This window comes from Coloeus monedula (assembly GCF_965178545.1).
Source record: "Coloeus monedula genome assembly, chromosome: 31".
Lineage (NCBI taxonomy): Eukaryota > Metazoa > Chordata > Aves > Passeriformes > Corvidae > Coloeus > Coloeus monedula.
Genome location: NC_138811.1, coordinates 805,066 through 818,372, shown reverse-complemented (window position 1 = coordinate 818,372; position 13,307 = coordinate 805,066). Strand labels below are relative to the sequence as shown.

Here is a 13,307-nt window from a genome sequence, read left to right as displayed (position 1 = left end):
CGGAAAAAATCCCAAAAAAATCAGGTTAAAAATCCAAAAAAAATCCGGAAAAAATTGCCAAAAAATCAGGTTAAAAATCCCAAAAAAATCCGGAAAAAATCCCCAAAAAATCCGGAAAAAAATTCCAAAAAAACCAGGTTAAAAATTCCCGAAAAATCTGGAAAAAATGCCCAAAATTCCCGGAATTTTTCCCAATTTTTCCCCGTTTTTTTGCAGATGGCGGCGACGATCGACATGAACTTCCAGAGCGACCTCCTGGCGATTTTCGAGGAGAACCTTTTCTAGGAGAGGCGATTCCGGCAGATCCCGGCCCAAATTCCGGCCGGGAATTTGACTCTTTTCCCAAAAAAAAAAAAGAAAAAAAAAAAAACCAACAAAAAACCACAAAAGGAAACAAAACAAAAAAAAAAAAAAAGCCAAAACAACAAAAAAAAAGTGGAAAAACACCAAAAAAAAAAAAAAGAAAAAAAAAAAGAAAAAAATCCTTTTTTTTTTTTTCTCTTTTCCCTTTTTTTCCTGGCAAAAAAAAAAAAAACACAAAAAACAACAAAAAATCCAACAAAAACACAGGAAAAAAGAAAAAAGTTCGGACTCTCCGTTAAATGTTGGAAAAAATTCGGGAATGGGAGCGGGGGCGGGGCTGCCTTACCCCGGAATTCCACCTTTTTTTTTGTTTTCCTCTTTTTTCCCTCTTTTTCACACCAAAAACGACGACAACAAAAAACCCCCACGAGAATTCCCGGGAATTCCCGGGATTTTTAATTTCCCTTTTTTTTTTTTTTTTTTCATTTTTTTTGTCGTTTTTTTCGGGGTTTTTTTCACCGATTTTGGATTTTTTTGGGGGGGGGGGTTTTTTGGGGTTCGGTTTGGTTTTTTCCGGCGACGGCAACAAGGAAAAAATGGGGGAAAATTCCCATTTTTTTGGGCTGGATTGGGGCGGATTTGGGGCTTTTTGGGGAGGAATTTGGGGGGGGAGGGGTGATGGGGGGAGGGGCCCGGCCCCTCCCCCACCCGCTGCCTCAGGGACTTCCCCCCCCTTCGCTTTTCCCTCTTTTCCTCCTGGAATTTTTCCTCCTTTGCCCTTTTTTTCCTTTTTCCTTCATTTTTCATTTCCTTCCTTGCCAAAAAATTCCCTTTTTATTTTCCCTGAGTTTCTCCTTTTTTTCCCGATTTTTTCCTTTTTTTTTTTCCCAATTTTCCCTCCTTTTTTCCCGATTTTTTCCTCCTTTTTTCCCTGATTTTTCCTCCTTTTTTCCCAATTTTTCCTCTTTTCCCCAATTTTTCCTCCTTTTTCCCCTGATTTTCTCTTTTTTTTCCCCTATTTTTTCTCGTTTTTTCCTGATTTTTTTCTCCTTTTTTTCCCAATTTTTTCCCTTTTTGCCCATTTTTTTTCCTTTTTCCCCTTTTTTTTCTCCTGTTTTCTTCCCTGATTTTTCCCCATATTCCCCAAATTTTCCCTTGATTTTTTCCCTGGTTTTCCTTCCCTTTTTATTTTTTTTCCCTGATTTTTCTTTTTTTCTGATTTTTTCCCCTGATTTTTCCCCTTGCTTTTCTTTATTTTTTCCCTGATTTTTCCTAATTTTCTCTGCTCTTTTTTTCCTTTTTTCTCCTTCTTTTCCCTTTTCCCCCTTTTTCTTTTCTTTTCCCCATTTTTTTCCCTCTTCTCCCCCTCCTTTTTTTAATTTTCCCTTTCCCCCTTTTTTCCTTTTTCCCCCTTTTCCCCTTTAATTTTATTTCTATTTTTTCCTTAAATTCCTTTTTCATTTTCCCTTTTTCCTTTTTATTTTTCCTTTTTTTTTTTTTAGTTTTTCCTTCAAAATTCCCTTTTTTTTCCCCATTTCCCTCCTTTTCCCCCTTTTCCCCCCCATTTTTTATATATTCCTGAATTTTTTACATTTTTCCCTCTTTATTTCCCTTTTCCCTCCTTTTTCCCCTCCCTCCCCTCCCCCTCTTCCCCAATTTCCCCCCTTTTCCCCCCAAAATCGCCGCCCGCTCGGAATTTTTTTATTATTCCCACTTTTTTCCCCATTTTTCGCCCATTTTAATTTTTTCCTTTTTTTTTTTTTTATTTTATTTTATATAAATTCCCTTTTGCCCAAAATCCCGGGAATTCTCCCCAATCCCCCTCCCCCCCTCGCCTTCCCCACCCGGGGTTTTATTAATTATTAATAATTAATTAATTTTATTTGGGTTTGGGTCCCCGTCGGTGCCAATCCCGAGGTTTTTTCCCCCGGAATTCCCGGAATTCCCGCGCCGGGGTTTTGCCGATCGTGGAATAAAAGCGCTGCGAGTTTGGTTTTGTATAAAAAACACAAAAAAACGGAATTTTCGGGTTTTTCGGCCCCGTTTTTATTCCCAAAATCCTGGAAAATTTGAGGGGTGGGGGAGGGGGAGGGGGAAAAGGGGGGGAGGGGCCGGGACCCCCCCCTGGGGAGAGAGAAAAATCCCGAATTAAACCGGAAATCTTTAAATTGAAAGGGATTTCCAGGAATTGGAATTCCCGGAATTTTTGGGTTGGAATTGGCAGAAATGGAGATTTTTTGAAAATCAGAAATTGGGACGTTTTAAAACCGGAAATTTAAAGTTGATTTTGAAACTTTAGGGAAGTTAAAATTCAACCCAAAATTGACCAAAATCGAAATTCTGGACGTTTCTAAAATGTTGACGTTTTAAAATCGAATTTGACCGAAATTGGAATTTTAATCCAAACTGAATTTTTAAATTCTTAAAATTTGAAACATCCAAATCTCGAAATTAATTTCGTAAAATCGTTTCGGTGATGAATTTTAGCCTTTAATAATTTAAATTGGTTTAGGATTAAAATGACGGTTTAAGGTTTCAAAATGTTCCAAAACGGCCCCCAAAAAAAGGGGAAATGGTAAAAACTTGTGGCAAGGGGGGGAAGGAAAGGGGGAAAATGAGGGAAAAAAAGTTAAAAATGGGTTTAAAAATAGCCGAAAATAGAAAAAGGAGGAAAACGAGAGAAAAGGGGAATAGGAGAGGGAAAAATGGGAAAGAAAAGGGGGAGAAGGTTAAAAACCGGAAAAGGTCGAAATTTAAAAAAAAATAAAATTGGGAGGCTAAAAGGCCCCAAAAGGAGACAAAAGCAACAAAAAAAGTGAAAACTAAAAAAGGATAAACGGAGCAAAACCGAAAAGAGCCCCAAAAATTTTTTTAAAAGCAGAAAAAAAAGATGAAAACCCGAAAAAAGCCCCAAATCCACCCAAAGCGGCCCCGCCCCGCCCCTCGCGCTCTGATTGGCTGCTCCCGCCAGGCCCCGCCCCCCCGCTCCGCCACCGCCCAATCAGCGCTCGGGGGCGGGGCCGGCGCTGCCGAGGCGGAAGCGGCGCGGGGAGGGGGGGGAGGGGGCGGCGACAGCGCCGCGATCGCGACAGAGGCGACAGAACCCCCCCAGTGCCGCCCCCCCGCGCCGCCCCAGCCCCCCCGGTGTCGCGACAGGTCGGTGATGGCGGCGGGACGCCCGCGCCGTCTCGACAGAGGTGGCGGGGACACCCCCGGGCGTGACGGGGACACCGCAGTGTCGCGACAGAGGCGGGGATCGGGGCGGGGTTGGTGGGGACTGGGACACGCCAGGGGGTGGGACACGGCAGGGGGGACCCCGTGAGTCGCGACGGAGTCGGGATTGGGAGCCCCCCGCACGTGCGACAAGGACAGCCCAATGTCGTGACAGCTCCGGACGGGGGGGACAGCAGGGGGGGGACAGGCCGGCGACAGGGACACCCCAGGGACACCCCCATGTCGTGACACCCCCTTGGGGACAAGGATACCGTGACAGGGACACCCCAGGGACAGGGACACCCCCATGTCGTGACACCCCCCGGTGACAGGGACCCCCGGGAAATGGGGACACCCCCGGACGTGGCGCCTCAGGGCTGGGGCAGCGACACCGTGGGGGTGGTGACACCGTGGGGATGGTGGCACCGTGGGGGTGGTGGCACCGTGGGGATGGTGGCACCCTGGGGATGGTGGCACCGTGGGGGTGGTGGCACCGTGGGGATGGTGACACCCTGGGGGTGGTGACATCCAGGGGATGGTGACACCGTGGGGGTGGTGACACCGTGGGGATGGTGGCACCCTGGGGATGGTGGCACCCCTGACAGTGGCACCCTGGGGGTGGTGGCACCGTGGGGGTGGTGACACCGTGGGGGTGGTGGCATCCAGGGGATGGTGACACTCCTGACAGTGGCACCCGGGAAATAGGACAGGTGGTGACACATCCCGGGAACGGCACCGCCGAGGCCGCGGGGACAAGGTGGGGACGGGGGGGACACCAGGGGGACACCGGGGGGGCTGTGGGGACACCGGGGGGGCTGTGGGGACACCACGGGGACCAGGTGGGGACGGGGAGGGGGGGACACGATGCGGACGGGGCCGCCATGGGAGTGGGGCACCGTGGGGACCTTGGTGACACGGCCACCCTGTGATAGGGGACACCTTGGGGATGGGACACCCCGGTGCCCCCGTGTCCCACCCAGGTGTCCCCAGGTGTCCCCAGGTGTCCCCCAGGTGTCCCCAGGTATCCCCAGGTATCCCCCAGGTATCCCCCAGGTGTCCCCAGGTGGTCCCCAGATGTCCCCAGGTATCCTGCCACTGCCACCTCCATGTCCCCCCAGGTGTCCCCACTGCCCCCAGGTGTGTCCCAGGTGCCCCCAGGTGCCCCCAGGTATCCCCCAGGTGTGTCCCAGGTGCCCCCAGGTGCCCCCAGGTGTGTCCCAGGTGGTCCCCAGGTGTCCCCAAGTATCCCCAGGTGTGTCCCAGGTGGTCCCCAGGTGTCCCCAGGTATCCCCCAGGTGCCCCCAGGTGCCCCCAGGTGCCCCCAGGTGTCCCCAAGTGCCCCCAGGTGCCCCCAGGTGCCCCCAGGTATCCTGCCACTGCCACCTCCATGTCCCCCCAGGTGTCCCCGCTGTCCCCATGCCCTCGCGGCTCCTGTCGCTGCTGCTGGCCCCGACGCGGCTCCTGCTGGCCCTGCGGCGGCTCCTGGCCCGGGGGGGACTCGCGGTGGCCGCGGTGGCCTCGGGGGTGGCCTTCGGCCTCTGGGGGGTGGCGCTGCTGCTGCGCCGGGGACCCCGCGCCACCTTCGGGTGGCACCGCAGGGCCGCGGCCCCGCCCGGGCTGGCCGATGGCACCTTCGGGGAGCACCGGCACCTGCGGCTGCAGGTCCGGGGGCACCGGGGGTCCTGGAAGGTTCTGGAGGGGGTCTGGGGGGATTCGGGGGGGTTTGGGGGGTCCTGGAAGGTTCTGGAGGGGATCTGGGGGGATTTGGGGGGGATTTTGGGGGGGGGGGTCCTGGAAGGTTCTGGAGGGGATCTGGGGGGATTCGGGGGGTCCTGGAAGGTTCTGGAGGGGATCTGGGGGGATTCGGGGGGGATTTTGGGGGGGGTCCTGGAAGGTTCTGGAGGGGATCTGGGGGGGATTTGGGGGGGATTTTGGGGGGGGTCCTGGAAGGTTCTGGAGGGGATCCGGGGGGATTTGGGGGGGATTTTGGGGGGGGGTCCTGGAAGGTTCTGGAGGGGATCTGGGGGGACTTGGGGGGGATTTTGGGGGGTCCTGGAAGGTTCTGGAGGGGATCTGGGGGGGATTTGGGGGGGATTTTGGGGGGGGTCCTGGAAGGTTCTGGAGGGGATCTGGGGGGATTCGGGGGGTCCTGGAAGGTTCTGGAGGGGATCTGGGGGGATTTGGGGGGGATTTTGGGGGGTCCTGGAAGGTTCTGGAGGGGATCTGGGGGGGATTTGGGGGGGATTCGGGGGGTCCTGGAAGGTTCTGGAGGGGATCCGGGGGGATTTGGGGGGGATTTTGGGGGGGGTCCTGGAAGGTTCTGGAGGGGATCTGGGGGGATTCGGGGGGTCCTGGAAGGTTCTGGAGGGGATCTGGGGGGGATTCGGGGGGGTTTGGGGGGTCCTGGAAGGTTCTGGAGGGGATCTGGGGGGGATTTGGGGGGGATTCGGGGGGTCCTGGAAGGTTCTGGAGGGGATCTGGGGGGATTTGGGGGGGATTTTGGGGGGGGGTCCTGGAAGGTTCTGGAGGGGATCTGGGGGGATTTTGGGGGGATTTTGGGGGGGGTCCTGGAAGGTTCTGGAGGGGATCTGGGGGGATTCGGGGGGTCCTGGAAGGTTCTGGAGGGGATCTGGGGGGATTCGGGGGGTCCTGGAAGGTTCTGGAGGGGATCTGGGGGGATTCGGGGGGGTTTGGGGGGTCCTGGAAGGTTCTGGAGGGGATCTGGGGGATTTGGAGGGGATCTGGGGGGATTCGGGGGGGATTTTGGGGGGTCCTGGAAGGTTCTGGAGGGGATCTGGGGGGGATTTGGGGGGGATTCGGGGGGTCCTGGAAGGTTCTGGAGGGGATCTGGGGGGATTTGGGGGGGATTTTGGGGGGGGGTCCTGGAAGGTTCTGGAGGGGATCTGGGGGGGATTTGGGGGGGATTTTGGGGGGGGGTCCTGGAAGGTTCTGGAGGGGATCTGGGGGGATTCGGGGGGTCCTGGAAGGTTCTGGAGGGGATCTGGGGGGACTTGGGGGGGATTTTGGGGGGTCCTGGAAGGTTCTGGGGGGATCTGGGGGGATTTTGGGGGGGGTCCTGGAAGGTTCTGGAGGGGATCTGGGGGGATTTGGGGGGGATTTTGGGGGGGGGTCCTGGAAGGTTCTGGAGGGGATCTGGGGGGATTTGGGGGGGGGTCCTGGAAGGTTCTGGAGGGGATCTGGGGGGGATTCGGGGGGTCCTGGAAGGTTCTGGAGGGGATCTGGGGGGACTTGGGGGGGATTTTGGGGGGTCCTGGAAGGTTCTGGGGGGATTCGGGGGGGATTTTGGGGGGTCCTGGAAGGTTCTGGAGGGGATCTGGGGGGGATTTGGGGGGGATTCGGGGGGTCCTGGAAGGTTCTGGAGGGGATCTGGGGGGATTTGGGGGGGGGTCCTGGAAGGTTCTGGAGGGGATCTGGGGGGATTCGGGGGGGATTTTGGGGGGTCCTGGAAGGTTCTGGAGGGGACTGGGTGGGATTGGGGGGTTCTGGGGAGATTTGGGGGGGACTGGAGGGGATTGGGGGGGATTTAGGGGGGATCTTGGGGGCTCCTGGAAGGTTCTGAAGGGAATCTGAGGGGATTTGGGGGGGATCTGGGGGGTCCTGGAAGGTTCTGGGGGGATTGGGGGGGTCCTGGGGGGTTGCGGGGTCTGGGGGAAATTTTGGGGGACCCTGGAAGGATCTGGGGGGGGCTTTTGAAGGGTCTGCGGAGGGGGGGAGGGGGTCCTGGGGGATTTTGGGGGGTCTGGAAGGTTCTGGAGGGGTTCGGGGGGGGATTTTGGGGGGGTCTTGGGTGGTTTGGGGGGGATTTTGGGGTGGTTTTGGGGGGGATTTGGGGGTGGTTTTGGGGTGGCTTTGGGCGGATTTGGGGGGGATTTTGGGGTGGCTTTGGGGGGTTTTGGGGGGATTTTGGGGGGGATTTGGGGGGATTTTGGGGTGGCTTTGGGGGGTTTTGGGGGGATTTTGGGGTGATTTTGGGGGGGATTTGGGGGGATTTTGGGGTGGCTTTGGGGGGATTTGGGGGTGGTTTTGGGGTGGCTTTGGGGGGATTTGGGGCCACTCTCAGCGGTGACAGCTCCGGTGGCTCCTCCTGTGACAGATCGGGGGGGAGGGGCTGATTTGGGGCTGTCCCCACCCCCCCCGTCCCCTTTGTCCCCCCGGTGTCCCCCCGGTGTCCCCCAGGGCTCGGGGCTGCGTCTCCACTACGTCACCCGGGGTCCCCCCGGCGCCCCCCTGATGCTGCTGCTCCACGGCTTCCCCCAGAACTGGTGCGTGTCCCCCAAGTGTCCCCAAGTGTCCCCAGGTGTCCCCCAGGTGTCCCCAGGTGTCCCTCAGGTGTCCCCAGGTGTCCCCAGGATGTCCCCAGGTGTCCCCCAGTGTCCCCAGGTGTCCCCAGGTGTCCCTCAGGTGTCCCCAGGTGTCCCCAGGTGTCCCCAAGTGTCCCCAAGTGTCCCCCAAGTGTCCCCAAGTGTCCCCAGGTGTCCCCAAGTGTCCCCAAGTGTCCCCAAGTGTCCCCAGGTGTCCCCCAAGTGTCCCCAGGTGTCCCCAAGTGTCCCCCAGGTGTCCCCAGGTGTCCCCAGGATGTCCCCAGGTGTCCCCCAGTGTCCCCCAGCTGTCCCCAGGTGTCCCCAAGTGTCCCCCAAGTGTCCCCAGGTGTCCCCAAGTGTCCCCAGGATGTCCCCAGGTGTCCCCCAGTGTCCCCCAAGTGTCCCCAGGTGTCCCCAGGTGTCCCCCAGGTGTCCCCCAAGTGTCCCCAGGTGTCCCCAGGTGTCCCCAAGTGTCCCCAGGTGTCCCCAGGATGTCCCTCAGGTCTCCCAGGTCTCCCCAAGTGCCCCCAGATGTCCCCCAGGTGTCCCTCATGCTCCTGTCCCTGTGTCCCCATGTCCCCAGCTGTCCCCAGCTGTCCCCATGCTCCTGTCCCTGTGTCCCCAGCTGTCCCCAGCTGTTCCCCAGATGTCCCCAGCTGTCCCCAGATGTCGCCCAGCTGTCCCCAGCTGTCCCCCAGCTGTCCCCAGCTGTCCCCACGCCCCCGGCCCTCGCTCTGTCCCCGCTGTGCCCAGGTTCTGCTGGCGTCACCTGATGCAGGAGTTCAGCCCCCGCTTCCGCGTGGTGGCCCTGGACCTGCGGGGCTACGGGGACTCGGAGAAGCCGCCGGGCAGGGACAGCTACCGGCTGGAGCTGCTGCTCGGGGACATCTGCGAGGTCATCGAGGCCTTGGGGACGCCCCCGGGGGCGCCGCGCTGCGTCCTGGTGGGGCACGACTGGGGCGGGGTCCTGGCCTGGGAGGTGGCCTCGAGCCACCCGCAGCTGGTGGAGAAGCTGGTGGTGATGGACGCGCCCCAGCGCGGCGTCATGGCAGGTGACCGGGACGGCTGGGGACGGCTGGGGACGGGGGTGGCACCACGGGGACATCGGGGACGCCGGCTGCCGTGGTGGGGCGGCTCGTGGTCGGTGGCGCTGGCGGACGTTGAGTGGCCGAGGCCACTGGGTGTCACCTGCTGTGGCCACAGCCGTCGGGTGTCACCTGCTGTGGCCACAGCCGTTGGGTGTCACCTGCCGTGGCCACGGCCATTGGGTGTCACCTGCCATGGCCACAGCCATTGGGTGTCACCTGCCCTGGCCAAAGCCATTGGGTGTCACCTGCCATGGCCACGGCCATTGGGTGTCACCTGCCCTGGCCACGGCCATTGGGTGTCACCTGCTGTGGCCACAACCATTGGGTGTCACCTGCCATGGCCACGGCCATTGGGTGTCACCTGCTGTGGCCAAAGCCATTGGGTGTCACCTGCTGTGGCCACAACCATTGGGTGTCACCTGCCCTGGCCACGGCCATTGGGTGTCACCTGCCCTGGCCAAAGCCGTTGGGTGTCACCTGCTGTGGCCAAAGCCATTGGGTGTCACCTGCCGTGGCCACGGCCATTGGGTGTCACCTGCCCTGGCCAAAGCCATTGGGTGTCACCTGCCCTGGCCAAAGCCGTTGGGTGTCACCTGCCCTGGCCACAACCATTGGGTGCCACCTGCCCTGGCCACAGCCATTGGGTGTCACCTGCCATGGCCACGGCCATTGGGTGTCACCTGCCATGGCCAAAGCCATTGGGTGTCACCTGCCCTGGCCACAACCATTGGGTGTCACCTGCCATGGCCACGGCCATTGGGTGTCACCTGCCATGGCCAAAGCCATTGGGTGTCACCTGCCCTGGCCACAACCATTGGGTGTCACCTGCCCTGGCCAAAGCCATCGGGTGTCACCTGCCATGGCCACGGCCATTGGGTGTCACCTGCCCTGGCCACAGCCATTGGGTGTCACCTGCTGTGGCCACGGCCATTGGGTGTCACCTGCCCTGGCCAAAGCCATTGGGTGTCACCTGCTGTGGCCAAAGCCATTGGGTGTCACCTGCCCTGGCCAAAGCCATTGGGTGTCACCTGCCCTGGCCACAGCCATTGGGTGTCACCTGCTGTGGCCAAAGCCATTGGGTGTCACCTGCCCTGGCCACAGCCATTGGGTGTCACCTGCTGTGGCCAAAGCCATTGGGTGTCACCTGCCATGGCCACAACCATTGGGTGTCACCTGCCCTGGCCACAGCCATTGGGTGTCACCTGCCCTGGCCACAGCCATTGGGTGTCACCTGCTGTGGCCACAGCCATTGGGTGTCACCTGCCCTGGCCAAAGCCATTGGGTGCCACCTCTCAAGGTCACGGTGGGCGGTGACATCTCTCATAGTCGGTGGCCATTGGGTGCCACCTGTCATGGCCATGGCCATTGGGTGCCACCTCTCTTGGTGGCCCTGCCATGTTTGTGACCCCGTGGTGGCCCCGCCATGTTTGTGACCCCGTGGTGGCCCCGTGGTGGCCCTGCCCCTGTCCCTGACCCCACGGTGGCCCCGTGGTGGCCCTGTCCCTGACCCCACGGTGGCCCTGTGGTGGCCCCGTCCCTGACCCCATGGTGGCCCTGGCCCTGTCCCTGACCCTGCAGTGGCCCCATGGTGGCCCTGGCCCTGTCCCTGACCCTGTGGTGGCCCTGCAGTGGCCCCGTGGTGTCCCTGACCCTGACCCCGTTGTGGCCCTGCAGTGGCCCCGTGGTGTCCCTGACCCTGTGGTGGCCCCGCGGTGGCCCCGCGGTGGCCGTGTCCCCACCCCAGGTTTCACCGCCCGTCACCCGTCGCAGCTGCTCCGCTCCTGTTACATTTTCCTGTTCCAGCTGCCCTGGCTGCCCGAGCTGCTCCTGTCCCTGGCCGACTTCCAGGTCAGCCCTGTCCCCTCCCTGTCCCCTCCCTGTCCCCTCCTGTCCCCTCAGTGCCACCTCCCACCCCAAAGAGCCCCTCAGGAGCCACCCCAAAGGGCGGCGCCCAACCCCAAAGTGTCGCGTCCCCTCTTGGTCCCCAGTTTGGGGGGTTTGATGTCACCCACACCTCGTGTCCCCCAATTTGTCCCCGATTTCGGGGTTTGATGTCACCCACACCTCGTGTCCCCCAGTTTGTCCCCGATTTCGGGGTCTGATGTCACCCACACCTCGTGTCCCCCAGTTTATCCCTGATTTCGGAGTCTGATGTCACCCAGACCTCGTGTCCCCCAGTTTGTCCCCGATTTCGTGGTTTGATGTCACCCACACCTCGTGTCCCCCAGTTTGTCCCCAGTTTGGGGGGTTTGATGTCACCCACACCTCGTGTCCCCCAGTTTGTCCCCGATTTTGGGCTCCTGGCACCGCCCAGCCCCGTGTCCCCCCTCGGTGTCCCCGCAGCTGGTGAGGACGTTCCTGACCAGTGTCCAGACGGGCATCCAGGACCCGGCGTGGCGGCTCTCGGAGCAGGAACTGGACTCGTACCTGTTCGGGCTGTCCCAGCCCGGGGGGCTCAGCCCCCCCCTCCACTACTACCGGAACCTCTTCCGGTGGGTGGGGGGCACCGGGGACGTGGGTGTGGGGGGGGGTGGGTGGAGCTGAGTGGTCCCAGTCAGGTGCTGGGGGCAGTGGGTCCCAGTTGGGTGTTCCCAGTTGGGTTTGGGATGAACCCAGTTGGGTTTGGGGTGCTCTCAGTTGGGTTTAGGACGTTCCCAGTTGGATTTGGGATGACCCCAGCTGGGTTTGGAATATTCCCAGTTGGGTTTGGGATGATCCCAGCTGGATTTGGGCTGGCCTCAGTTGGGTTTGGGATGACCCCAGTTGGGTTTGGGACGTTCCCAGTTGGGTTTGGGATGTTCCCAGTTGGGTTTGGGACGCCCCCAGTTGGGTTTGGGACGTTCCCAGTTGGGTTTGGGACGACCCCAGTCGGGTTTGGGACGTTCCCAGTTGGGTTTGGGATGTTCCCAGTTGGGTTTGGGACGCCCCCAGTTGGGTTTGGGACGTTCCCAGTTGGGTTTGGGACGACCCCAGTCGGGTTTGGAACATTCCCGGTTGGGTTTGGGATGCTCCCAGTTGGGTTTGGGACGTTCCCAGTTGGGTTCGGGACACTCCCAGTTGGGTTTGGGATGACCCCAGTTGGGTTTGGGACATTCCCGGTTGGGTTTGGGACATTCCCGGTTGGGTTTGGGATGCTCCCAGTTGGGTTCGGGATGACCCCAGTTGGGTTTGGGACGTTCCCAGTTGGGTTTGGGACATTCCCGGTTGGGTTTGGGATGACCCCAGTTGGGTTTGGGACGTTCCCAGTTGGGTTTGGGACATTCCTGGTTGGGTTCGGGATGCTCCCAGTTGGGTTTGGGATGACCCCAGTTGGGTTTGGGACGTTCCCAGTTGGATTCCGGACGCTCCCAGTTGGGTTTGGGACGCCCCCAGGGACACCCCTGTCCCCCCAGTGACCCCCCCAGTGACCCCCCAGTGACCCCCCAGTGACCCCCTGACCCTTCTGTCCCCCCCAGGGACACCCCGGTGCCCCGGGAGCCGCCCCCTCCCCCCACGCTGCTGCTCTGGGGGTCCCGCGACGCCTTCCTGGACCCGCGCCTTGGCCCCGCCCACCTGCGCTGGCTCCGCCCCCCGGCGCGGCTCCGCCTCCTGCCCGGCGCCTCCCATTGGCTGCCCGAGGAGAGGCCCCGCCCCCTGGCGCAGCTGATTGGAGAGTTCCTGGGGGGCGGGGACAAGGAGGGGCCGTAGCCACGCCCAGAGTGGGGCGGGGCGGGGTGGGGTGGGGTGGTCTCAACATCTGGAATTGTTCCCCACACCTGGAGGGGTCCTGGGGGTGGGGGGGGACCCCAACATCTGGGGGGGGACCCTGGTGGGGGTGGGGGACCCCAACATCTGGATTGTGAGGACTTCGGCCAGTGGGGGAGGGGACCCCCCCCCAACATCTGGAGGGGGACCCCAACATCTGGATTGTGAGGACTTTGGTCCCCCACCCTCAACATCTGGAGGGGGACCCCGACATCTGGGTGAGGATGGGGGTGGGGGACGCCCCCCTTCCCCCAACATCTGGGCGAAGGCTTCAACATCTGGACAAGGCCCCAGCGTGGGGGTGGGGGAATGACGGGGGGCCCCCAACATCTGGGTCGCGCCATCTGGATGGGGGGACACCCCCTCCTCCCCCCCCCCCCCAACATCTGGCGGGGTCGTCCCGAAATAAATTTGGGTGACACAGAAAATGGGGGGGAGGGGGCGCCTTTTTTTGGGGGGGGGGGGGGGGGGCGAGGGGAGATTTTGGGGGTAGGGGAGGGATTTTGGGGGTCCCGGCGGGGGGGGGAGGATTTGGGTGCGGGGTGGGTCCTGGGTGGGAATTTTGGGTGCGGGGTGGGGGGAGGGGTGCGGGGAATTTGGGTGTCCCCCCCTCCCTCCCTCCCCTCCCCCCGGGCCC

General features: G+C 60.2%; 2 protein-coding genes across 4 annotated transcripts in view; both read left to right on the top strand.

Moving 5' to 3' along the window:
• BRD4 (bromodomain containing 4) overlaps positions 1-416 on the top strand; it is a 63,788-nt gene extending 63,372 nt beyond the window's left edge. For all 3 annotated transcript variants that reach the window (XM_082299407.1, XM_082299405.1, XM_082299406.1), the window contains exon 22: positions 217-416. In XM_082299407.1, the coding sequence (XP_082155533.1) occupies positions 217-285 (69 nt within the window). In that variant the 3' untranslated portion in view covers positions 286-416. The remainder of the gene's footprint in view (positions 1-216) is intronic.
• A 2,912-nt stretch (positions 417-3,328) lies between these two features.
• On the top strand, positions 3,329-12,689 carry EPHX3 (epoxide hydrolase 3). Its single transcript, XM_082299412.1, has 7 exons — positions 3,329-3,459; positions 4,916-5,178; positions 7,714-7,799; positions 8,592-8,890; positions 10,671-10,774; positions 11,270-11,418; positions 12,382-12,689. Exons 2-7 carry the CDS (start codon positions 4,933-4,935, stop codon positions 12,611-12,613), a joined length of 1,116 nt encoding a protein of 371 aa, XP_082155538.1. The 5' UTR covers positions 3,329-3,459; positions 4,916-4,932; the 3' UTR covers positions 12,614-12,689.
• Positions 12,690-13,307: the final 618 nt, after the last annotated feature.

Bases quoted from the DNA above. Each gene is read 5' to 3' on its own strand.
- EPHX3 (XM_082299412.1), top strand. From the start codon at position 4,933: ATGCCCTCGCGGCTCCTGTCGCTGCTGCTGGCCCCGACGCGGCTCCTG. The intron at 8,891-10,670 runs GTGACCGGGACG...TCCCCACCCCAG, and splicing joins CCAGCGCGGCGTCATGGCAG to GTTTCACCGCCCGTCACCCG. The intron at 10,775-11,269 runs GTCAGCCCTGTC...GTGTCCCCGCAG, and splicing joins TGTCCCTGGCCGACTTCCAG to CTGGTGAGGACGTTCCTGAC.